We start from the raw sequence: 27,611 nt of genomic DNA, 5'->3' as shown, positions 1-27,611 counted from the left end.
AACATTTTAACTATATTCCTATTGTTTTAAGACTTATGTGAATTAATATGAATTAATATTTATTGCAAACATTTTAGCTATTTTACTGTTTTTACATCTTAATCTTGTAATAAACTGAATCGCTGCAATTCTTTATAAGGCATATACTGTTACTACAACCTATCACAGGCACATGGGGACAAAATCACCAGTGACGCGGTCGCCTTTCGCCACTCTCACACATATTCACATTCACGGCACTAAGACCTTTCCGAAGATGTACATGACGTGCACAAATGGCATACTTACACCTGCTCTGAATGAATGGGAGTCAATGGGACATGCCCACTCGGGGTCAGTCACGTGGGTGTAAGTGTACGACACGTGACATCTGACCCCACAGACATGTGGGGGAGCTCGAGAGCTTTGAAATAAGGCCAAATATGTGGTTGCCATAGAAATGGCTTTATTGTTCTTGCTCAGATTATTATATTATATTTAGGCCCGAGCCGAGTAAATCCGGCGCAGGGCCTATTGAGTCTGCAGTGGGCGCATGGGGACGAAATCGCCAGTGACGCGGTCGCCTTTCGCCACTGTCGCCACTCTCACACATATTCACATTCACGGCACTGAGACCTTTCCGAAGATGTACATGACGTGCACGAATCACATATTTACACCTGCTCAGAATGAATGGGGGTCAGTGGGCCACGCCCACTCGGGGTCAGTCACGTGGGTGTAAGTGCACGACACGTGACATCTGACCCCACAGACATGTGGGGGACCTCAAGAGCTTTCAAATAAGGCCAAATACGTGGTTGCCACGGAAACGGCTATATTGTTCTTGCTCAGATTCGTATTTTTTTCTCCTGCTCTTTGAGCTCAATTTTGACCCTCTGAACATTTACGAAAACTCACCAAATTTTGCCTAAAATTCAGAAGTGTGAGAAATTGAATTTACATATAGGTTTCGTAGAGGTCGGTAAAGAAATGTTGCGGCAGCGCCCCCTTGAAAAGTGGAAATGCATTGCGCCAATGGGAACCCGTCCAACATAAAGTTTGTTGTAGAGCCACGAAAATCGGTACACAGATTCAGCATGAGGAGACAAACAAAAAAGATTTTTATGGCCACGCCCCTAAACCAACCCTTAGTCGGCCATATTGGATTGACATTTCCAAAATGCTGAGTAAGCGTTTTCGCTGACGTATTTTAACTATCTCCTACTAAGCCGTTTGGCCGAATGAGCTCAAAATCGGTGTACAGTATCTAGAGAAGTGGGACATTCAAAGTTATCCGAATTTTTTGAATCGGTGTCACCGTTTTTGTGCGACGAGGTTACAAACTTTGCGAAGTTTTTTCGAAAATTTGCCATCACAAAAATTGCTTCAGCTCAGACATACAAACACCGATTTGGCTGAAATTTGACTCAGACGTCTATCTCCAAGGCCTACACCTATTTATTAAAAGAAATTGAAATTTCGCACTATAGCGCCCCCTACAAATGTACATTTACAAAAATGACATCAGTTCGGACATACGAACACCGATTTGGCTTAAATTTGACTGAGACATCTGTCTTCCAGGCCTACACCTATTTGTCAAAAGAAACTGAAATTTTGCACTACAGCGCCCCCTACAAAAATTTTTAATTTTTTTTTTTTTTTTTATTAAAATTGCTTCAGTTTGGACATACGAACACCGATTTGACTCAAATTTGACTCAGACGTCTATCTCTCAGGCCTACACCCATATATCAGAAAAATTTGAAATTCGGTGCCATAGCGCCCCCTACAATTTTACCTTTACGAAAATTACTTCACGTTAGACATACAAACTCCAATTTGGCTCAAATTTGAATCAGTTGTCAATCTCCCAGGCCTACACCCATTTATCAAAAGAAAATGACATTTCGCTAAATACCGCCCCCGACAAATTTACCTTCACGAAAATTGCATTAATTCAAACATACGAACACCGATTTGGCTCAAATTTGACTCAGTGGTAAATCTCGCAGGTCTACACCCATTCAAAGGAAGAAATTCAATTTTAGCTGCATAGCGCCCCCTACAAATTTACTTATACTAAAATTTCTTTTGTTTGGACATAAAACAAAAGATCTGCCTCAAATTTGAATCAGTTGTCAATCTCCCAGGCCTACACCAATTCATCAGAAGACATTGAAATTTGGTGCAAGAGCGCCACCTGCTGGACGATGGACATACTTCTACTGGACGTGCCCATGGTGAGGGCCTTTAGATGCCGCTTGCGGCTTTAATTTTTATTTATTTTTCTTCTCCTGCTCTTTGAGCTCAAATTTGATCCCCTGAACATTTACGAAAACTCACCAAATTTTGCCTAAAATTCAGAAGTGCGAGAAATTGAATTCACATATAGGTTTCGTAGATGTCGGTAAAGAAATGTTGCTGCAGCGCCCCCTTGAAAAGTGGAAATGCATTACGCCAATGGGAGCACGTCCAACGTAAAGTTTGTTGTAGAGCCACGAAAATCGGTACACAGATTCATCATGAGGAGACAATCAAAAAATATTATTGTGGCCACACCCCTAAACCAACCATAAGTCGGCCATATTGGATTGAAATTTCCAAAATGCTGAGTCAGCGTTTTCGCTGATGTCGTATTTTAACTATCTCCTCCTTCTGCGTTTGGCTGAATGAGCTCAGAATTGGTGTACCGTATCTAGAGAAGTGGGGCATCAAAAGTTAGCTGAATTTTTTGGATCAGTTTTACCGTTTTTGTGCAAGGAGGTTGCAAACTTTGCGAAGTTTTTTCAGAAATTTGCCTTTACAAATCTTGCTTCAGTTTGCTCTTACAATCACCGATTTCGCTCAAATTTCAGTCAGACGTCCATCTCCCAGGCCTACAGCCATTTATTGAAAGAAATTGAAATTTTGCACTATAGCGCCTCCTAACAATGTACATTTACAAAAATGACATCAGTTCAGACATACGAACACCGATTTGGCTCAAATTTGACTCAGACATCTGTCTCCCAGGCCTACACCTATTTGTCAAAACAAATTGAAATTTCGCACTACGGTGCCCACTACAAAATTTTTTTTATTTTTTTATTACAATTGCTTCAGTTCGGACATACGAACACCGATTTGGCTCAAATTTGACTCAGACGTCTATCACCCAGACCTACACCCATTTAGCAGAAAAATTTTACATTTGGTGCTATAGCGCCCCCTACAACTTTACCTTTACAATAATTGCTTTAGTTTGGACACACAAACACCAATTTGACTCAAAATTGAATCAGTTGTCAATCTCCCAGGCCTACAGCCATTTATCAAAATAAAATGACATTTCGCTCAATAGCGCCCCCTACAAATTTACCTTCACTAAAGCTGCATTAATTCGGACATACGAACACCGATTTGGCTCAAATTTGACTCAGTGGCACATCTCGCAGGCCTACACCCATTCAAAGGAACAAATTTAATTTTAGCTGCATAGCACCCCCTACAGATTTACTTATACAAAAATTACTTTAGTTTGGAAAAAAAAACAAAGATCTGCCTCAAATTTGAATCAGTTGTCAATCTCCCAGGCCTACACCTATTCATCAGAAGACATTGAAATTTGGTGCTAGAGTACCACCTGCTGAACGATGGACATACTTCTACTGGACGTGCCCGTGGCGAGGGCTTTTAGATGCCGCTTGCGGCTTTAATTTTGTCTTATTTTTCCTTCTCCTGCGCTTTGAGCTCAATTTTGACCCTCTGAACATTTACGAAAACTCACCAAATTTTGCCCAAAATTCAGAAGTGCGAGAAATTGAATTTACATATAGGTTTCGTAGATGTCGGAAAAGAAATGCTGCGACAGCGCCCCCTTGAAAAGTGGAAATGCATTGCGCCAATGGGAGCACGTCCAACATAAAGTTTGTCATAGAGCCACGAAAATCGGTAGACAGATTCATCATGAGGAGACAAACAAAAAATATTATTATGGCCACGCCCCTAAACCAACCCTTAGTTGGCCATATTGGATTGAAATTTCCAAAATGCTGAGTCAGCGTTTTCGCTGACGTATTCTAACTATCTCCTCCTTGGCCGTTTGGCCAAATGAGCTCAAAATCGGTGTACAGTATCTAGAGAAGTGGGGCATCAAAAGTTAGCTGAATTTTTTGAATCGGTGTCATCGTTTTTTTTGCGACGAGGTTACAAACTTTGCGAAGTTTTTTCAAAAATTTACCATCACAAAAATTGCTTCAGCTTAGACATACAAACACCGATTTGGCTGAAATTTGACTCAGACATCTATCTCCCAGGCCTATACCCATTTATTAAAAGAAATTGAAATTTTGCACTATAGCGCCCCCTACAAATGTACATTTACAAAAATGACATCAGTTCGGACATACGAACACCGATTTGGCTCAAATTTGACTCAGACATCTGTCTCCCAGGCCTACACCTATTTGTCAAAAGAAACTGAAATTTTGCACTACAGCGACGACTTCATAAATTTTTAATATTTTTTTATTAAAATTGTTTCAGTTTGGACATATGAACACCGATTTGGCTCAGATTTGACTCAGACGTCTATCTCTCAGGCCTGCACCCATTTATCATAAAAATTTGAAATTCGCTGCCATAGCGCCCCCTACAATTTTACCTTTACGAAAATTACTTCACGTTAGACATAAGAACACCAATTTGGTTCAAATTTGAATCAGTTGTCAATCTCCCAGACCTACACCCATTTATCAAAAGAAATTGCCACTTCGCTCAGTAGCGCCCCCTACAATTTTACCTTCACAAAAATTGCATCAATTTGGACATACGAACACTGATTTGGCTCAAATTTGACTCAGTGGTACATCTCGCAGGCCTACATCCATTCAATGGAAGACATTTAATTTTAGCTGCATAGCGCCCCCTACAGATTTACCTATACAAAACTTTCTTTAGTTCGGACATACGAACAAAGATCTGCCTCAAATTTGAATCAGTTTTCAAACTCCCAGGCCTACACCCATTCATCAGAAGACATTGAAATTTGGTGCTAGAATTCCACCTGCTTAACGATGGACATACTCTCACTGGACGTGCCCGTGGTGAGGGCCTTTAGATGCCGCTTGCGGCTTTAATTTTTCCTTCTCCTGCGCTTTGAGCTTAATTTTGACCCCCTGAACATTTACGAAAACTCACCAAATTTTGCCCAAAATTCAGAAGTGTGAGAAACTGAATTTACATATAGGTTTCATAGATGTCAGTAAAGAAATGTTGGGGCAGCGCCCCCTTGAGAAGGGGAAATGCATTACTCCAATGGGAGCACGTCCAACATAAAGTTTGTTGTAGAGCCACGAAAATCGGTACACAGATTCATCATGAGGAGACAATGCGTCCCCATGCGCCCACTGCAGACTCAATAGGCCCTGCGCCGGATTTACTCGGCTCGGGCCTAATAAATAAATAAATAAATAATAATAAGAAGAAGAATCTGAGCAAAAACAATATAGCCGTTTCTATGGCAACCACGTATTTGGTCTTATTTGAAAGCTCTCAAGCTCCCCCACATGTCTGTGGGGTCAGATGTCATGTGTCGTGCACTTACACCCACGTGACTGACCCCGACTGGGCGTTTCCCATTGACTCCCATTCATTCTGAGCAGGTGTAAATATGCGATTTGTGCACGTCATGTACATCGTTGGAAAGGTCTCAGTGCCGTGAATGTGATTATGTGTGAGCGAGGCGACAGTGGCGAAAGGCGACCACGTCACTGGCGATTTCATCCCCATGCGCCCACTGCAGACTCAATAGGCCCAGCGCCGATTTTACTCGGCTCGGGCCTAATAATAATCTGAGCAAGAACAATATTGCCGTTTCCATGGCAACCACATATTTGGCCGTATGTGAAAGCTCTCGAGCTCCCCCACATGTCTGTGGGGTGAGATGTCACGTGTCGTGCACTTACACCCACATGACTGACCCCGACTGGGCGTGGCCCATTGACTCCCATTCATTCTGAGCAGGTGTAAATATGCGATTTGTGCACATTTCATGTACATCTTTGGAAAGGTCTCAGTGCCGTGAATGTGAATATGTGTGAGAGTGGCGAAAGGCGACCACGTCACTGGCGATTTTGTCCCCATGCGCCCACTGCAGACTCAATAGGCCCTGCGCCGGCTTTACTCGGCTCAGGCCTAAAAATAAAAATAATAATAATCTGAGCAGGAACAATATAGCTGTTTCCGTGGAAACCACGTATTTGACCTCATTTGAAAGCTCTCGAGCTCTAACTTGAGCTCAAAGCGCAGGAGAAAGAAAAATAAGACAAATAAATAAATAAATAAAAATAATAATAATAATCTGAGCAAGAACAATATAGCCATTTCCGTGGCAACCACGTATTTGGCCTTATTTGAAAGCTCTTGAGCTCCCCCACATGTCTGTGGTGTCAGAGGTCACGTGTCATGCACTTTAACCCACGTGACTGACCCCGACTGGGCGTGTCCCATTGACTCCCATTCATTCTGAGCAGGGGTAAATATGCGACTTGTGCACATGTCATATACATCTTCGGAAAGGTCTCAGTGCCGTGAATGTGAATATGTGTGAGAGTGGCGACAGTGGCGAAAGGCAACCGCGTCACTGGCGATTTCGTCCCCATGCGCCCACTGCAGACTCAATAGGCCCTGCGCCAGCTTTACTCGGCTCGGGCCTAAAAAAAATATATAAAAATAATTAAAGCCGCAAGCGGCATCGAAAGTCCCTCACCACGGGCACGTCCAGTAGAAGTATGTCCATCGTTCAGCAGGTGGCGCTCTAGCACCAAATTTCAATGTCTTCTGATGAATGGGTGTAGGCCTGGGAGATTGACGACTGATTCAAATTTGAGGCAGATCTTTGTTCGTATGTCCAAACTAAAGAAATTTTTGTATAGGTAAATCTGTAGGGGGCGCTATGCAGCTAAAATTAAATTTGTTCCATTGAATGGGTGTAGGCCTGTGAGATGTACCACTGAGTCAAATTTCAGCCAAATCGGTGTTCGTATGTCCGAATTAATACAATTTTTGTGAAGGTAAATTTGGAGGGGGCCCTACTGAGCGAAGTGGCAATTTCTTTTGATAAATGGGTGTAGGCCTGGGAGATTGACAACTGATTCAAATTTGAGCCAAATTGGTGTTCGCATGTCTAACTTGAAGTAATTTCCGTAAAGGTAAAATTGTAGGGGGTGCTATGGCACCGAATGTCAAATTTTTCTGATAAATGGGTGTAGGTCTGGGAGATAGACGTCTGAGTCAAATTTGAGCCAAATTGGTGTTCGTATGTCCGAACTGCAGCAATTTTAATAAAGAAATATTAAAAATTTTTGTAGGGGGCGCTGTAGTGCAAAATTTCAGTTTCTTTTGACAAGTAGGTGTAGGCCTGGGAGAAAGATGTCTGAGTCAAATTTCAGCCAAATCACTGTTCGTATGTCCGAACTGATGTCATTTTTGTAAATGTACATTTGTATGCGGCGCTATAGTGCGAAATATCAATTTCTTTTAATAAATGGGTGTAGGCCTGGGACATAGATGTCTGCGTCAAATTTGAGGCAAATCGGTGTTTGTATGTCTGAGCTGAAGCAATTTTTGTAATGGTAAATTTTCGAAAAAACTTCGCAAAGTTTGCTACTTCGTCGCACAAAAACGGTGTCGCCGATACAAAAAATTTGGCTAACTTTTGATGCCAAACTTCTCTAGATACTGGACACCAATTTTGTATGCATGTATTTCCACTTTTCAAGGGGGCGCTGCCGCAACATTTCTTTACCGACATCTACGAAACCTATATGTAAATTCAATTTCTCGCACTTCTGAATTTTAGGCAAAATTTGGTGAGTTTTCGTAAATGTTCAGAGGGTCAAAATTGAGCTCAAAGCACAGGAGAAGGAAAAATTGGAGAAACTAAAGCCGCAAGCGGCATCTAAAGGCCCTCGCCACGGGCACGTCCAGTAGAAGTATGCCCATTGTTCAGCAGGTGGAACTCTAGCACCAAATTTCAATGTCTTCTGATGAATGGGTGTAGGCCTGGGAGATTGACAAGTGATTCAAATTTGAGGCAGATCTTTGTTCGTATGTCCAAACTAAAGAAATTTTTGTATAAGTAAATCTGTAGGGGGCGCTATGCAGCTAAAATTAAATTTCTTCTGTTGAATGGGTGTAGGCCTGCGAGATGTACCACCGAGTCAAATTTGAGCCAAATCGGTGTTCGTATGTCCGAATTAATGAAATTTTCGTGAAAGTAAATTTGTAGGGGGCGCAATTGAGAGAAATGGTTATTTCTTTTGATAAATGGGTGTAGGCCTGGGAGATTGAAAACTGATTCAAATTTGAGCCAAATTGGTGTTTGTATGTCTGAAGTGAAGTAATTTTCGTAAAGGTATAATTGTAGGGGGCGCTATAGCTCCAAATTTCAAAGTCTTCTGATGAATGGGTGTAGGCCTGAGAGACAGACATCTGAGTCAAATTTGAGCTAAATTGGTGTTCGTATGTCCGAACTGAAACAATTTTAATAAAAACATTTTTAAAAAATCTTGTAGGGGGCGCTGTAGTGCAAAATTTCAGTTTCTTTTGATAAGTAGGTGTAGGCCTGGGAGATGGACGTCTGAGTCAAATTTGAGCCAAATCGGTGTTCGTATGTCCGAACTGATGTCATTATTGTAAATGTACATTTGTAGGGGGCGCTATAGTGCGAAATTTCAATTTCTTTTATAAATGGGTGTAGGCCTGGGAGATGGACGTCTGAGTCAAATTTCAGCCAAATCGGTGTTTGTATGTCTGAGCTGAAGATATTTTTGTAATGGTCGGGGTCAGTCATGTGGGTGTAAGTGCACAATACGTGACATCTGACCCCACAGACATGTGGGGGAGCTCGAGAGCTTTCAAATAAGGCCAAATACGTGGTTGCCACGGAAACGGCTATATTGTTCTTGCTCAGATTATTATTATTATTAGGCCCGAGCCGAGTAAAGCCGGCGCAGAGCCTATTGAGTCTGCAGTGGGCGCATAGGGACGAAATTGCCAGTGACGCAGTCGCCTTTCGCCACTGTCGCCACTCTCACACATATTCACATTCACGGCACTGAGACCTTTCAGACGATGTATATGACGTGCACAAATCGCATATTTACACCTGCTCAGAATGAATGGGAGTCAATGGGACACGCGCACTCGGGGTTAGTCACATGGGTGTAAGTGCACGACACGTGACATCTGACCCCACAGACATGTGGGGGACCTCGAGACCTTTCAAAAAAGGGCAAATACGTGGTTGCCATAGGAACGGCTATATTGTTCTTGCTCAGATTATTATTATTTTTATTTTTATTATTAGGCCCGAGCCGAGTAAAGCCGGCGCAGGGCCTATTGAGTCTGCAGTGGGCGCATGGGGACGAAATCGCCAGTGACGCGGTCGCCTTTCGCCACTGTCGCCACTCTCACACATATTCACATTCACGGCACTGAGACCTTTCCGAAGATGTATATGACATGTGAACAAGTCGCATATTTACCCCTGCTCAGAATGAATGGGAGTCAATGGGACACGCCCAGTCGGGGTCAGTCACGTGGGTTAAAGTGCATGACACGTGACCTCTGACACCACAGACGTGGGGGAGCTCAAGAGCTTTCAAATAAGGCCAAATACGTGGTTGCCACGGAAATGGCTATATTGTTCTTGCTCAGATTATTATTATTATTATTATTTATTTATTTATTTTTTTGGTCTTATTTTTCTTTCTCCTGCGCTTTGAGCTCAATTTTGACCCTCTCAACATTTACGAAAACTCACCAAATTTTGCCTAAAATTCAGAAGTGTGAGAAATTGAATTTACATATAGGTTTCGTAGATGTCGGTAAAGAAATGTTGCGGCAGCGCCCCCTTGAAAAGTGGAAATGCATTGCGCCAATGGGAGCGCGTGCAACATAAAGTTTGTCGTAGAGCCACGAAAATCGGTAGACAGATTCATCATGAGGAGAAAAACAAAAAATATTATTATGGCCACGCCCCTAAACCAACCCTTAGTCGGCCATATTGGATTGAAATTTCCAAAATGCTGAGTCAGCGTTTTCGCTGAAGTTGTATTTTAACTATCTCCTACTAAGCCGTTTGGCCGAATGAGCTCAAAATCGGTGTACAGTATCTAGAGAAGTGGGGCAAAAAAGTTAGCCGAATTTTTTGAATCGGCATCACCGTTTTTGTGTGACAAGGTTGCAAACTTTGCGAAGTTTTTTTGAAAATTTACCATCATAAAAATTGCTTCAGCTCAGACATACGAACAGCGATTTGGCTGAAATTTGACTCAGACGTCCATCTCCCAGGCCTACATCCATTTATTAAAAGAAATTGAAATTTCGCACTATAGCGCCCCCTACAAATGTACATTTACAAAAATGACATCAGTTCGGACATACGAACACCGATTTGGCTCAAATTTGACTCAGACATCTGTCTCAAAGGCCTACACCTATTTATCAAAAGAAACTGAAATTTTGCACTACAGTGCCCCCTACAAATTTTTTTTATATTTTTTATTAAAATTGCTTCAGTTTGGACATACGAACACCAATTTGGCTCAAATTTGACTCAGACGTCTATATCCCAGGCCTACACCCATTTATCAGAAAAATTTTAAATTCGGCGCCATAGCGCCCCCTACAATGTTACCTTTACGAAAATTACTTCACGTTAGACATGCGAACACCAATTTGGCTCAAATTTGAATCAGTTGTCAATCTCCCAGGCCTACACCCATTTATCAAAAGAAATTGCCACTTCGCTCAGTAGCGCCCCCTACAAATTTACCTTCATGAAAATTGCATCAGTTCAGACATACGAACACCGATTTGGCTCAAATTTGACTCAGTGGTACATCTCACAGGCCTACACCCATTCAATGGAACAAATTGAATTTTTGCTCATAGCGCCCCATACAGATTTATATATACAAAATTTGTTCAGTTCGGACATACGAACACTGATTTGTCTCAAATCAATTGTCAATGTCCCAGGCCTAAACCCATTCATTAGAAGACACAAAATTTGGGGCTACAGCGCCACCTGCTGAATGATGAGCATACTTCCACTGGACGTGCCCTTGGCGAGGGCCTTTAGATGCCGCTTGCGGCTTTAATTTTTTTTTTTTTTGTCTTATTTTTCTTTCTCCTGCGCTTTGAGCTCAATTTTGACCCTCTGAACATTTACGAAAACTCACCAAATTTTGCCTAAAATTCAGAAATGTGCGAAATTGAATTTACATATAGGTTTCGTAGATGCCGGTTAAGAAATGTTGTGACAGCGCCCCCTTGAAAAGTGGAAATGCATTGCGCCAATGGGAGCGCGTCCAACATAAAGTTTGTTGTAGAGCCACGAAAATCGGTAGACAGATTCATCATGAGGAGACAAACAAAAAATATTATTATGGCCATGCCCCTAAACCAACCCTTAGTCGGCCATATTGGATTGAAATTTCCAAAATGCTGAGTCAGCGTTTTCGCTGACGTCGTATTTTAACTATCTCCTCCTTGGCCGTTTGGCCAAATAAGCTCAAAATCGGTGTACAGTATCTAGAGAAGTGGGGCATCAAAAGTTAGCCGAATTTTTTGGATAGGTGTCACCGTTTTTGTGTGACAACGTTGCAAACTTTGCAAAGTTTCTCCGTGAATTTACCATTACAAAAATTGCTTCAGCTCAGACATACGAACACCGATTTTGCTGAAATTTGACTCAGACGTCTATCTCCCAGGCCTACACCCATTCATTAAAAGAAATTTAAATTTCGCACTGTAGCGCCCCCTACAAATGTACATTTACAAAAATGATATCAGTTCGGACATACGAACACCGATTTGGCTCAAATTTGACTCAGACATCTGTCTCAAAGGCCGACACCTATTTATCAACAGAAACTGAAATTTTGCACTACAGCGCCCCCTACAAAAATTTTTAATATTTTTTATTAAAATTGCTTCAGTTCGGACATACGAACACCAATTTGGCTCAAATTTGACTCAGACGTCTATATCCTAGGCCTACACCCATTTATCAGAAAAATTTTAAATTCGGCGCCATAGCGCCCCCTACAATGTTACCTTTACGAAAATTACTTCACGTTAGACATGCGAACACCAATTTGGCTCAAATTTGAATCAGTTGTCAATCTCCCAGGCCTACACCCATTTATCAAAAGAAATTGCCACTTCGCTCAGTAGCGCCCCCTACAAATTTACCTTCACGAAAATTGCATCAGTTGAGACATACGACCACCGATTTGGCTCAAATTTGACTCAGTGGTAAATCTCACAGGCCTACACCCATTCAATGGAACAAATTTAATTTTTGCTCATAGCTCCCCCTACAGATTTATTTATATAAAAATTTGTTCAGTTTGGACTTATAAACAGTGATTTGTCTCAAATTTGAGTGAATTGTCAATCTCCCAGGCCTACACCCATTCATCAGAAGACATTGAAATTTGGTGCTAGAGCGCCACCTGCTGAATGATGAGCATACTTCTACTGGACGTGCCCTTTGCGAGGGCCTTTAGATGCCGCTTGCGGCTTTAATTTTTTTAAATTATTATTATTATTTTTTTCTTTCTCCTGCGCTTTGAGCTCAATTTTGACCCTCTGAACATTTACGAAAACTCACCAAATTTTGCCTAAAATTCAGAAGTGCGAGAAATTGAAATTGACAGATTCATCATGAGGAGACAAACAAAAAATATTATGGCCACGCCCCTAAATCAACCCTTAGTCGGCCATATTGGATTGAAATTTCCAAAATGCTGAGTCAGCGTTTTCGCTGACGTTGTATTTTAACTATCTCCTACTAAGCCGTTTGGCCGAATGAGCTCAAAATCGGTGTACAGTATCTAGAGAAGTGGGGCATCAAAAGTTAGCCGAATTTTTTGAATCGGCATCACCGTTTTTGTGTGACGAAGTTGCAAACTTTGCGAAGTTTTTTCGAAAATTTACCATCACAAAAATTGCTTCAGCTCAGACATACGAACACCGATTTGGCTGAAATTTGACTCAGACGTCTATCTCCCAGGCCTACACCCATTTATTAAAAGAAATTGAAATTTCGCATTATAGCGCCCCGTACAAATGTACATTTACAGAAATGACATCAGTTCGGACATACGAACAGTGATTTGGCTCAAATTTGACTCAGACGTCTATATCCCAGGCCTACACCCATTTATCAGAAAAATTTTAAATTCGGCGCCATAGCGCCCCCTACAATGTTACCTTTACGAAAATTAGTTCACGTTAGACATGCGAACACCAATTTGTTACAAATTTGAATCAGTTGTCAATCTCCCAGGCCTACACCCATTTATCAAAAGAAATTGCCACTTCGCTCAGTAGCGCCCCCTACAAATTTACCTTCACGAAAATTGCATCAGTTCAGTTTCTTATTATTTTTCTTTCTTTCTTTCTTTCTTTCTTTCTTTATTTATTTATTTTTTATTTATTTTTCTTCTCCTGCTCTTTGAGCTAAAATTTGACCCCCTGAATATTTACGAAAACTCACCAAATTTTGCCCAAAATTCAGAAGTGCGATAGATTTAATTTACATATAGGTTTCATAGCTGTTTTTTTAATTTTACTTTCATAGCGCCCCCTTCAGGTTTACTTATACAAAAATGTCTTTAGTTCGGAAATACAAACAAAGATTTGCCTCAAATTTGAATCAGTTTTATATCTCCCAGGCCTACACCCATTCATCAGAAGACATTGAAATTTGGTGCTAGAGTGCCACTCACTGAACGATGGACATACTACTACTGGACGTGCCCGTGGCGAGGGCCTTTAGATGCTGCTTGCGGCTTTAATTTAATTTATTTTTCTTCTCCTGCTCTTTGAGCTCAAATTTGACCCCCTGAACATTTATGAAAACTCACCAAATTTTGCCCAAAATTCAGAAGTGCGAGACATTTAATTTACAAATAGGTTTCATAGTTGTCGGTAAAGAAATGTAGCTGCAACGCCCCCTTGAAAAGTGGAAATACATTACGCCAATGGGAGCACATCCAACATAAAGTTTGTAGTGGAGCCATGAAAATCAGTACACAGATTCATCATGAGGAGACAATCAAAAAATATTAGAATGGCCACGCCCCAAAACCAACCCTTAGTCGGCCATATTGGATTGAAATTTCCAAAATACTGAGTCAGCGTTTTCGCTGACGTCGTATTTTAACTATCTCCTCCTTGGCCGTTTGGCCGAATGAGCTCAAAATTGGTGTACAGTATCTAGAGAAGTGGGGCATCAAAAGTTAGCTGAATTTTTTTGGATCAGTTGTACCGTATTTGTGCAAGGAGGTCGCAAAATTAGCTTAGTTTTTTCAGAAATTTGCTTTTACAAATCTTGCTTTAGTGTGGTCATGCAATCACTGAATTGGCTCAAATTTGAATCAGTTGTCAATCTCCCAGGCCTACAGCCATTTATTGGAAGAAATTTAAATTTTGCACTATAGCATCCTTTTAGCTTCCCCTACAAAGTTACCTTTACAAAATTTGTTTCAGCTCGGACATACGATCACCGATTTGGCTCAAATTTGAGTCAGTTGTCTATCTCACAGGCCTACACCCATTCAATGGAACAAATTGAATTTTTGCTGCATAGTGCCCCCTACAGATTTACTTATGCAAAAATTTCTTTAGTTCGTACATACGAACACCGATTTACGTCAAATTTGAGTCAATTGTCAATCTCCCAGGCCTACACCCATTCATCTGAAAAATGTTAAATTTGGCTCCATAGAGCCCCCTACAAATTTAATTTTACTAAAATTGGTTCAGTTTGGACACACGATCACCTATTTGCCTCAAATTTGAAACAGTTTCCAATCTCCCAGGCCTACACCCATTTTTCAGAAACATTGGAAATTCACACAATAGCGCCCCCTACAAATTTACCTTTACGAAAATTGCATCAGTTCAGACATACAAACACCGATTTGACTCAAATTTGACTCAGTGGTACATCTCACAGGCCTACACCCATTCAATGGAACAAATTGAATTTTTGCTGCATAGTGCCCCCTACAGATTTACTTATGCAAAAATTTCTTTAGTTCGTACATACGAACACCGATTTACGTCAAATTTGAGTCAATTGTCAATCTCCCAGGCCTACACCCATCCATCACAAGACATTAAAATTTGGTGCTAGAACGCCACCTGCTGAATGATGGACATACCTGCACTGGACGTCCCCACGGTGAGGGCCTTTAGAGTCTGCTTGCGGCTTTAATTAGGGACTGAGCCGAGAGGGCAGGTCCACTCACACAGTGAGTGGACTTGCCAGAAGGCAAGGCCCCTATTCTTTTTCGTTTGTTTTTTATTATTATTAGGGACTGAGCCAAGAGGGCAGATCCACTCACACAGTGAGTGGACTTGCCAGAAGGCAAGGCCCCTATTGTTTTTCATTCGTTTTTTATTATTATTAGGGACTGAGCCGAGAGGGCAGATCCACTCACACAGTGAGTGGACTTGCTAGAAGGCAAGGCCCCCATTGTTTTTCGTTCATTTTTTATTATTTTCCCGACGCCACTTTGAACTGGATTTTGACCCCCTAAACATGCTCAAAAACTCACCAAATTTGGCATGTATGTCAGGTCCAGCGAAAAATTAACCCCGTAGATGCCAAAATGGGCTCTCTAACGCCACCTATGTCAAAAAACACCGAAACCACCATAGCGGCCAGCAGGAATGTCCAAGAAACATGAAACCAATGCCAAAATGTTCCTTACATGGAGCACTACAAATATTCCAGTGGGCACCGAGAGCTAACTCCAACAGGAAGTCGACAAATTACCTTTCAAAGTAAAACCCTCAACTTAAAACTAGTATGAGCCAGTTTATCATACTGGCTTCTAAATAGCACCAAAAGATAGAGTGAACCCTTCTCAAAAAACTGTCTTCGCAAATTTGTAATTAATGTCTTAGCTATTTTTTTATAAGATAAGAAAAATGCGATGTTTGGGACTAATTTTTAAATTTCGACTTTTCCCCACGTCATATATCCATACGTTCAGAAAAATCACCCCAACTCTCCTGTGCAAAAATTTTTGAGATAAGATGTACAGTTATGGATTTATAAAATATCGTTAGTTTTTATGCTTTTTTGGCTTTAACCTGCTATTTGACCCCCTCAACATGCTCAGAAACTCACCAAATTTGTCACATATGTCATGTCTGGTGAATACTTTCATACAATATCAAATTAACCCCATAGGTGCCAAAATGGACTGTAGCGCCACCTACGGATACAAAATTGTCCCTAGTGGTCAGTAGGAATTTCGTACAGACATGAAACCAATGCCAAAATGTTGGTCTCATTGAGCCTGAAAAATCATACACTCACACTCATGAGCTAAATCCAACAGGAAGTTGGCAATCTGCCTCGGCATGTATTCTGTTATCCAGGAATTTAAAGGACTACACGCTTTCCACCATCACTGCTTATTCAGTTCAATCTCTTATGACTAATATTATATATTAAATAAGCTCAGAAGTCTATGTGCTTTCCTCTAGTCCAAGAATTTTTGAGATAGGGTATACCGTTATGGATAAATCGCAGTTTGTTTCTGCAAATTCAGGCAGAGTTTTTCTGCCACAGACTCTGAGTTTTCTCTCTGTTTCGAAACCCGACATCCATGACCAGACTCACAGGGAAACAAAAGGTGAAAGCTGATTGGCGGAATCTTTTCCTGTGGAATGTATAAAATGAAACCACCAGGTGGTGCTCTAAGACCATGAACAGACAGTCAGATTCCTAGTTTGACTAAAAACATGTCAAGAAACTTCACTGTCCAACTCTCCACACAAGAATATTTTAACAATACAGAAAAAATATGAAAATTACATAAGAAATATATGTATGTATGTCAAAAATTATATATGAATAAAAATTGAATAAAAATGAAGACATGATAAAAATGTTAATGGTACACACACACAAAAAAAAAACACACCCACAAGCAGACACATGCGCACACACACACAAACAAACACATAAACGCACACACGTACGCACGCGCACACACACACACAAACACAAACACAAACACAATGAAGTTAGCCAGAAGGCAAGGCCCCTATTGTTTTTCATTTGTTTTTTATTATTATTATTTTCTGTCTGCCACTTTGAACTGGATTTTGACCACCGAAACATGCTCAAAAACTCACCAAATTTGGCACGTATGTCAGGTCCGGCGAAAATTTTGATAAAATGCAAAAATTAACCCCGTAGGTGCCAAGATGGGCTTTCTATCACCACCTATGTCAAAAAACATGGAAACCGCCATAGCAGCCAGCAGGAATGTCTGAGAGACATGAAACTAATGCCAAAATGTTCCATACATCGAGCACTACAAAAAATATAGGAGGACGCTATGAGCTCTCTCCAAGAGGAAGTCAGAAAATTGCCTTTCAAAGTAAAACCCTCAATTATATGTATGTATAGTGAACAACAAAAGAAATGCAGGTTTTAGTTGTTAATTTAGGCAAGAGTTCAGCTGTCCTGTTGAGTTGTCAACTGAGATACACATTAAAATAAGTGAGTTGTCACCATTGGAGCATGTGTTTGCAGGTAAACACGACCACGAGTGGTGTTGAGCACGTGTACAAAGTATCGGAGCTGCGGTACGTTTTGAGTGATATGGTAGTGGGAGCAACAAATGGGAGTGGCAATTTCCCATCTCTGTGACCGTCAACTCAGTGCTCATGGACACAATTCAATGTAATGCCACTGTAAATTTCACAGCTGGATATAAATATCTCATATGAAACCAATATTCATAATAAAACTTCCATATAAACAAATACCGAAACATATTTGCGTTTCTTTTGTTGTTCAGTATATATGTATATGTATGTATATATGTATGTATATATATTTAAACTAGAATAAAAATGAAGACATGACAAAAATGTGAATGGTACACACACGCACACACACACAATAAAGTTTTACAAATCAAAGCCTTAATAAAAATGGTAAATTATGAGTTTTATGCTCAGCTGTTCAAACAATTTCAAGTCACTCAAACAGATTCGGTCTGTCACACACACATATGCATACACATACAGTAGGTTTTTCAAAATAAAAGCCTCATTAAAAGGTGATGGTGGTTTCAGCAGAAAGGCGCAGGTGTTCTGTAGGGATAAAAGGAGGACGGATGCAAAAGGGAGGGGGCTGGTGTGGGGACAGACAGGTGTGAATGGAGCTGAGGTGTCGATGGTCACGGGAGGCGGAACGTACGGGAGGCGAAACGCATTGGGAGGCGGAACATATGGGAGGTGGAACGCACGAGAGGCAGAACGTATGGGAGGCAGAACGCATGGGAGGCAGAACACACAGGAGGCGGAACGCCTGGTGTTAGGTCCCACCCAATGCTGCTTGCAATTTTAATTATCCTTATGTTAAATATAATGTGAAAGGTTGGAAAATATTTATGTCAAAACCCTGTGAGTCCTAATGTAGAATTAAAATATTTGCTCCAAGTGGATAAACATCTGTGCATTTATCTTCTTCAGATTTCATCCATGAGGGAGGAGGAGAAGGGCTTAAAGCAGAAACTGTCTGATGTGGAGAAATCTAAAAAGCAGCTTCAGTCTGACCTTGCCAACAGAGACCGCACCATTCACCAACTCAAAGTGGTGTGTTGATCAGTCTGGAATGTTTCTAAATACAAAGTTGCATCCACTTGTTGGTCCAGTTTGCCTTTTTAACTACCTCTGTAGTTTTATATTAAAGTACCACATTTATTACTTCCCTCACTCTAGGAACTCTCCTCTGATGGCAGATCTGAGCAGACACTTCAGCTCTATCAGCAAGCCCGTAAAGGTAAGAGTATCAAAATGATGGTTTTACTTACTGAAAAGTAAAACAAAAGAATTCTCCTTTGAAATCATAAGGGCTGCATCTCTTTCGCAAATGATGTGCTATTTTAGATTATATTTTCATTTTCACTATTATTTTGCCATTTTTCCAATAAATTATTTAGTTGCAATTCTTAAAGAGCCTGAAGGGATGATTTCTGGATAACATGTAAACAGTCAGAATCCTGAAAGATGTTAAACCCACAACCTGTAGCATTTCCAGATTAAAATGTCTCAATGTAAAGTAAGCACATGAGTCACAGTATGTTTATGTTTATGCATTTGGCAGATGCTTTTTTCCAAAGCGACTTACAGGGGAAAACCAATCAAATCACTCAATCAATCAAAATTTATTTATATAGCGCCAGATTACAGAAAAGTTATCTCATGACACTTTATATTTAGAGTTGGTCAAAACCAGACTCTAAGCCAATTTACAGAAACCCAACAGAGTCCTCTAGGAGCAAACACTTGTGACTGGTGACAGTGGCGAGGAAAAACTTCCCTTTAACAGGCAGAAACCTCGAGCAGACCCAGACTCCTGGAGGATGGCCGTCTGCCTTGACCAGTTGGGGTTAAAGAGAGAGGGTAAAGAAAGAGGAAAAAGAGAGAGCGATAGAGATAGAGACTGGGGGAGAGGGGGAGAAGGGGGGAGTAGGGGGAGACACATGGAGGCAGTTGAGGATAAGTGAGTGGTGATGATGAGGGCAGGGAAGAGGCAGGACCACCGCAGCAGGTCCAGAGATAATCCTGGGAAAATTTGTGATAATCCTGGGAAAAACCTTATTAGAATATTTAAAATGGAATGTTTGAAAGTGCTAGGATAGGAGGTGCTCTCGGAAGAGCTGGGTCTTCAGGAGCTTCTTGAAGATAGGAAGGGATGCCTCTATTCTTGTAGCACTTGGTAGAGCGTTCCACCAACGTGGAATGACCCATTAAAAGAGCCTGGATTGTCTTGTACAAGGTCTGGGGACCACCAGACAACGTTCCCCAGACGAGCGGAGTGGTCGTGGGGCAACTTAAGCTTTTATCAGTGCACCTAAGGAGGTAGGAGCAGACTCACTGAGAATTTTGTAGGCTAGGATTAAAGATTTGAATTTGATGCGGGCAGCTATGGGTAGCCAGTGTAACTCAATGAGTAAGGGGGTGACATGTGCCCTTTTAGGCTGATTGAAGACCAGACGCGCTGCTGCATTCTGGACCATCTGTAGTGGTTTGACAACACAAGCTGGGAGGCCTGTTAGAAGGGCATTGCAGTAGTCAAGGCAGGAGATAACCATAGTCTGCACTAGGAGCTGGGTGGCCTGTTCGGTTAGGTATGGCCTGATCTTTCTTAGATTGAACACAGTGAAACGACATGATCAGGTGACAGAGCCAACGTGATCTGTGAAGGTCAACTGATTATCAATCATGACTCCCAAGTTACGTACTACATTGGTAGGAGCCAGAGATAAGGAGTCAGTACTGATGGAGATGTCCTGCTGTATGGTTGGCTTAGCTGGGAAGACCAGCAGTTTAGTTTTGGACAGGTTTAGCTGAAGGTGATGGGCTTTCATCCATGCAGATATGTCAGAGAGACAATCTGAGATTTGCGCTGAGACTGTAGAGTCATCAGGTGGGAATGCCAGATAGAGCTGGGTATCATCAGCATAGCAATGATATGAGAAGCCGTGTGAGTGAATGATATGACCGAGTGAAGTGGTGTATATGGCAAAAAGGAGGGGGCCCAACACAGAGCCTTGGGGGACCCCTGTGGTGAGGCGGTGAACTGCTGATGTGTGCCCTAGCCAGGACACTTTGAAGGACCGACCAGTAAGGTAAGATTGAAACCAGGAGTGTGCGTGGCCTGTGATGCCCATGTTTAAGAGTATGGATAACAGGATATCATGATTGACGGCGTCAGATGCTGCTGATAAGTCGAGTAGAATGAGTACTGAAGTCTTGGCTGCTGCTCTAGCCTTTTTCAAGTCTTCTGTCACAGACAACAGAGCCGTTTCAGTGGAGTGGCCAATTTTGAAGCCAGATTGGTTGATGTCAAGGAGGTTATTTTGGGAGAGGAATTCTGTGACCTGTTTGAAAACCGCCCTTTCGATGGTCTTAGAAAGGTATGGGAGGAGTGAGACTGGTCAATAATTCTCCGCTTGAGTGGGGGTGAGGGAAGGTTTTTTGAGTAGTGGTGTTACCAGCGCTTGTTTAAATACTGTAGGAAATGTTCCTGATGTCAGTGAAGCATTAATCACATGTGTGATTGGTGCTGTGATACTAGGAGCTAGAGACTGTAAGAGGTTGGATGGAATAGGGTCCAGCAGGCATGTTGTAGGACGGCTAGAGGAAAAGAGTTTAGACACCTCGTTCTCTGTGAGGGGAGTAAATGAGGGGAATGACTCAGTTGGACTGTTGTCAGTTGAGTTAGTAGTACCTATAGTCAGGGGAGAGGAAGCAGTGTGTGATGATGATGATGTTGAAGAAGGAGGCGTGCAGTCTATGGGTGGATCGGTGAACTGACTGCTGATAGTAGACACTTTATTTGTGAAAAATGAAGCAAAATTGTCTGCTGTCAGGTTAGCAATGGGCGGTGGAGGCAGAGGGTTGAGTAGTGTTTTAAAGGTTGAGAATAGTTTCTTGGTGTTGGTGGCAGAATGAATTTTGTTATTATAGTAAGCCTTCTTCGCAGCAGTGACACTGGATGAGAAGGATACTAACAGTGACTGGAATGTGATCAGGTCAGAAGAGCTTTTTGTTTTGTGCCATTTTCTCTCTGCGGCTGGTACGCAGTGACCAGAGGGTATCATTGAGCCATGGGTGGGACTGGGAGGATCGAGCGGGTCTGGTGGATAGAGGACACAGACTATCCAGACAGGAGCTAAGTGTAGAGCACAGAGACTCAGTGGCGTCATTAACATCTAAGAAGGAAAAGTGCTGGGGGGAGGGAGAGCGGAGGCCACGACGGTGGAGAAGTGAGTGGGGGACGAGTTGCGGAGGTTGCGGCGGAAAGAGACCATAGAGGAGGGAGCAGAGTGTTTTTCAGGGAGAGACACACTGAACTGAATGAAATAGTGGTCAGACAAGTGTAAAGGTGTGACTGTGAGGGCGTCTGTGATGCAGTTTCGGGTGAAAATGAGATCGAGCTCTTTACCAGCTTTGTGGGTTGGAGGACTGCAAACCCGCTGTAGCTCAAAAGAGTAGTAGTATGCAAAATGCAGTGTGCAGAATTATATATAGAATATATTGCACAGGCTTAGTTAATGCAAAATATTTTCATATAGAAATCTTTCACAAAAAGATGCTTAATTTTACCATGTTTTCTTTTGTGTGTAACCATAGCACCCGTGCTTTGACCTTGTGGACAGGAGATGTAAAAGATATTTTTCTCATAATGATGCATAGCAAACTAGAAAAGCGCTCGGAGAGCGCAGACCTCCGCCAAGGCAGATCAGTCTCCCCCGCCCCCCACCAAAATTTAATCATTTGTTCCTTGTGCTAGTATCAACATTTTCTGAAAATTTCGTCACCCCCCCATCACCACCAAAATTTAAAAATTTGTTCCTTGTGCCAGTATCAACATTTCCTGAAGATTTCATGAAAATTTGTCCATAACTTTTTGAGTTATCTTGCTAACAAGGCAAGACAAGGCAGGTTTATTTATATAGCACATTTCATGTACAAGACAATTCAAAGTGCTTTACATAAAACATTAAAAGCATTACAGCAGAAGCAATAAAAAGTATAGGCATGAGAAAAACAAACAAACAAAAATCAGTTAAATAGATAAAACACATACAACAGACAAGCAGATAAAACAAATAAAAACTTTTAGCTTAAAAGGAACAGCGCAGATCTGAACTGATGAATAAAAACTATTCAAATGCAGCTGAAAACAGGTGGGTTTTAAAACCGGATTTAAATAAACTGAGTGTTTCAGCTGATCTGAGGTTTTCTGGAAGTTTGTTCCAGACATGTGGAGCATAGAAGCTGAACGCAGCTTCTCCGTGTCTGGTTCTGACTCTGGGAACTGACAACAGACCAGATCCAGATGACCTGAGGGGTCTGGTAGGTTCGCACTGTGTCAGGAGGTCACTGATGTATTTTGGTCCTAAACCATTCAGAGCTTTATAGACCAGCAACAGAACTTTAAAGTCTATCCTCTGATGGACAGGCAGCCAGTGTAAGGATCTCAGAGGTGGACTAATGTGGTCCACTTTTTTAGTCTTAGTGAGGACTCTAGCAGCAGAGTTCTGAATGAGCTGCAGTTGTCTAATGGATTTTTTTGGTAGACCTATAAAGACACTGTTACAGTAATCAAGCTGACTGAAGATGAATGCATGGACTAGTTTTTCCAGGTCCAGCTGAGACATCAGATCTTTTATCCTGGAGATGTTCTTAAGGTGATAGTAAGCTGATTTTGTGACTGCCTTGATATGTTTTTCAAAATGTAGGTCTGAGTCCATCACTACACCCAGATTTCTGGTGTGGTTGGTGGTTTTTAGGTCTATAGACTGAAGCTCTTTGGTGACCTGCAGTCGTTTCTCTTTGGCTCCAAAGACAATTACCTCAGTTTTGTTTTTGTTCAGCTGAAGAAAGTTGTGGCACATCCAGTCATTAATCTCCTCTATGCATTTACCCAGAGCCTGTACAGGGCCTTGGTCTCCAGGTGACATTTTGATATAGATCTGTGTGTCATCTGCATAGCTATGGTAGCTAATGTTGTTCTTTATAACCTGCGCCAGTGGAAGCATGTAGATGTTAAACAGAAGAGGCCCAAGGATGGAGCCTTGGGGAACCCCACATGTAATTCTGTCTGCTCAGATGTAAAGTTACCTAATGACACAAAGTACTTCCTGTTCTCTAAGTATGTCTTGAACCAGTTTAGTACAGGGCCAGACAGACCCACCCAGTTCTCCAGTCGTTTCAGTAATATAATGTGGTCGACTGTATCAAACGCACTACTGAGGTCCAGTCAAACTAAAACTGACATGTTTCCATTATCTGTGTTCAAACAGATGTCATTCATCACTTTGGTCAGCGCAGTCTCAGTGCTGTGGTACTGTCTAAAACCTGACTGGAAGACATCATAGCAGTTGTGTTGTGTTAAAAAGTTGTCTAGCTGGTGAAAAACAGCTTTTTTTAATTATCTTACTTAAAAATGGGTGATTGGAGATCGGCCTGTAGTTGTTAATTTGTGTCTTGTCTAGATTGTCTCTTTTTAGTAGAGGCTTAATTACAGCTGTTTTCAGTGGCTCTGGGAAAACACCTGACATTAAAGACGAGTTCACAATCTGTAACAGATCTGACTCCAAAGTCTCTGAGACCTTTTTAAGAAAACCTGTGGGCAGGATGTCCAAACAGCAGGGGGAGGAGTTCAGTTGATGTAAGATGTCCTCCAGAACTTTGCTATTAATGGGATAAAACTGTGTCATGGTGTTTGAACTGTTTTTGGATGGATACAGTATATGTCCTGAACCTGCTGCTGATGAACCAGCTACTTGTCTAATATTTTGGATTTTGTCTGTAAAGAATTTGGCAAAGTCATTACAGGCCTTGGTGGAATAAAGTTCAGGTGCTACTGATATAGGAGGGTTTGTTAGCCTGTCGACCGTAGCAAATAAGGCCTGAGCACTATGACTGTTTTTGGTGATAATGTCAGAAAAGTACAACTTCCTTGCATTCCTTAGTTGAAAGTTATAAAAGTGAAGTTTCTCTTTATAGATGTCATAATGAACTTGTAGATTTGTTTTTCTCCATCTACGCTCGGCTTTCCAACACTTTTTTTTTTCCATTTTTTACCAGTGTGGAATTTCTCCATGGAGCCTTTTTCCTTTCAGAGATAACCTTCACCTTAATGGGAGCAATGGAATCCATAATATTTAGCATCTTAGCATTGAAGTTAGTGACAAGCTCATTGACTGAACCCCCTGACAGGGGAGGTGTTAGAGAGAAGACCTGGTTAAAGACCTCATTGGTATTTTCAGTTATACAACATTTTGTGATTACCTCCTTTGAAACATTTGTGTACACTGAAACTGTACTTTCAAAGAAAACACAGCAATGATCAGACAAGCCCACATCTCACACACTTATTTTAGAGATGCCCACACCCTTCGAGATCACTAAGTCCAGTGTGTGCCCCTTAATGTGTGTCGACTCTGTTACATGCTGAGTCAGCCCAAAATTGTACAGAGTGTTACTCAGGTCTTTAGTCCCTTTGTTCTGAAAGTTGTCAACATGGATGTTAAAATCACCAACAATAATTATACAGTCAAAATCATTACAGGTCATAGACAGCAGTTCACTAAAATCATCATAAAAGTCTGCACAGTATTTGGAGGGGGATAAATATTTAAGAACATGACCCTGGATGATTCCTTAACCTGTACAGCCACATATTCAAAAGAAGGGAAACTTCCTAGAGATAGCTGCTTACACTGATATGATTCCTTGAATAAGACTGCAACTCCCCCTCCTCTTCTGTTTATTCTAGGCTCACTGATAAAACTGAAGTTGGGAGGGGTTCACTCAATAAGAATAGTTGCACTGTTATTTTGGTCCAACCAAGTTCCGGTTAAAAACATAAAATCAAGGCTGTGCTCAGTAATACAATCATTGACTAAAAATGTTTTCCCTGCTAAAGACCTAATATTTAATAAAGCTAATTTAAGAGTTTTAAAAGTATCATATATAGGAGCAGGCTGTGGCTTACAGAGTATGTTTACCTCATTTGAAAACCTTTTTCTGTTTTGATAGAGCCACATTTCTCCTTCGGTTACCTGTCATTACCAGGATTGAAAAGGCTACCTTAATTCCATAGGGCCCTGACTTTTCCTGGGGAAGACATTATTGGTATCAGTACTGTAGTCTGGACCCGGCACACATCAGACTCACAGACGTGATGATCCATGGGCAGTGGGGGGGCTCGGTGATTTTTGGTCCATGATGGAATGGGAGGGGCTAGACCATGAGGGAGGTTAAGGGGAGAAAACATGGGATTTGAATGTGGGGTGAGTTAGATTCCAATATTGACAAGGTTTTTCATCTTGTCAGTGAAATCCAGGAGTGGGGAGGCCAGAGGAGAGAGTGAGGGGGTGGGTGGGGTCTGGGGGGGGTGAAAATTGGGGTGAAAGTTGGGAGTGTCCTGTTGGGGTTGGGGGAGACTCCTCCTGTTGGGGAGAGGGTAATGACATAGGAGTGTCTTTCTGGGTCCGCTGTCTTCCATGGTTAGTGCTTATCTCAGGCACTAACAGTTCTCCTCCACAGTGCCCGTTTTATCATTTGTCTTGGGTTGTCTTGTCTCTTGTCCTTGGTGGAGACTGCTTGAGTCTGATGCACATAATAAAACATGTTGGAGCTCAACAACTGTACTCCTGACTTGTTAAGGCAAAATCCATCTGTCTTGAAGAGGTGTTTGCGTTCCCAAAAAATTTTGAAATTGTCAATAAAGTTTACTGATTGAGCGACAAATGTATCCTTGAGCCATCTGTTGAGCATCATCAGCCTGCTGAATCTCTCAGCTCCTCGTCAAACTGTCGGTAGAGGGCCACTGATAAACACCTCAGTATTCAGACATCGAACTTTATTCAGCAGCTCAATAAAGTCCCGTTTCAAAACCTCTGATTGTTGCTTCACAACATCAAGGGCACCTGTGTGAATGATTAGAGCTTTCACTGATGGATGCTCAACCGCGATCTTCACAATTTTCTTTGAGATATCAGACACCATGTCGTTGGTGAAACAGAATACTTTGGACTTTTTCTGGCTGTAAAAGCGTTTTACCTCGTTCACAGCTCCGTCACCCACAATCAGCATTTGAGGCCCAGTAGTTAGCTCTTTCTGCAGCCTTTTACTGTATGATTTAGGCTCATACCTTTCTATCATGTTGGAAGAAGAGCTATCCTTCGGTGTGTCAGGGTCTGGTAAAGTGGATCAAATCTGTTCTGTAGTAGGATCCCTGTGTTTTGGGGTGGTTTGCTCTTACTTCTTGTTGTAGCCACAGTCCATGGTTGTTTTCTCCTCGGTACTGGGGTTGAGGAGACACTCCTGTGTGATGGGAGTGCAGGCCAGCCAGTTTCATCACTGATCTCCGGGTGCTGGGTTCTGGTTGTCAGCTGTCTTTCCATAGCTGAGGAAAGTGATTTATCTGCTTTATGCTTTGGCTTGGCACCAAGAGAGTTCCACGGAGGACTACTGGTTTATTTAGTGCTGCTTGCACAGGCCTCCTCCTTCTTGCTGGTGCTAACTAGCCATTTGTTAGCCTGCTCCTGCTGACTGTTTTTCATCATCGGTAAAGTGGTTTCATTCCCATATTGCTCATTTACCTCCATGTTCACTTCAATCTGATGAATTTTCATTTCCAGGACTTCTGTTTTCTGTAGAAGTGTCTGGAGAAGTTTGGGGAAATCATCCATGGAAAAGAGAGGCATCTTGTTGCTAATTAGCTTTCGTTAGCTGAGCTCCTCACTCTCAGTCACTGCAGTGTAGGCTTGTGCTGCTGATAAGCCACACATGAAGTAAAAAAGTTGTAATAATAGTGGTAACCTTCAGTTTCTTTCATAACTCAAGCTCCCACAATATTCATAGGTATCCAGGACCTGCTTTCCAGGAATTTTGTTGCAAAAAGAAAGGATTGCTACGGAAAAAACGAAACCGTAGCAAAGAGCAAAGCATCTGCCGGAGTAAAGTGTCAGGAAGTTATTTCATATAACAGACAAACCCTGATGAAAACATAA

At 41.6% G+C, this 27,611-nt stretch overlaps 1 protein-coding gene across 1 annotated transcript in view; it reads left to right on the top strand.

Annotated features, from left to right (window-relative positions):
* The window catches only part of kif20ba (kinesin family member 20Ba), a 183,908-nt gene that overhangs the window by 67,598 nt on the left and 88,699 nt on the right, over nucleotides 1–27,611 (top strand). The window contains exons 22-23 of the mRNA XM_030156429.1: nucleotides 18,547–18,669; nucleotides 18,796–18,856. Coding sequence (XP_030012289.1) covers nucleotides 18,547–18,669; nucleotides 18,796–18,856 — 184 coding nt within the window. The remainder of the gene's footprint in view (nucleotides 1–18,546; nucleotides 18,670–18,795; nucleotides 18,857–27,611) is intronic.

The sequence above is a fragment of the Sphaeramia orbicularis genome, chromosome 15 (assembly GCF_902148855.1).
Source record: "Sphaeramia orbicularis chromosome 15, fSphaOr1.1, whole genome shotgun sequence".
Taxonomy (NCBI): Eukaryota; Metazoa; Chordata; class Actinopteri; order Kurtiformes; family Apogonidae; genus Sphaeramia; species Sphaeramia orbicularis.
This window is presented reverse-complemented; position numbering and strand designations above follow the sequence as displayed.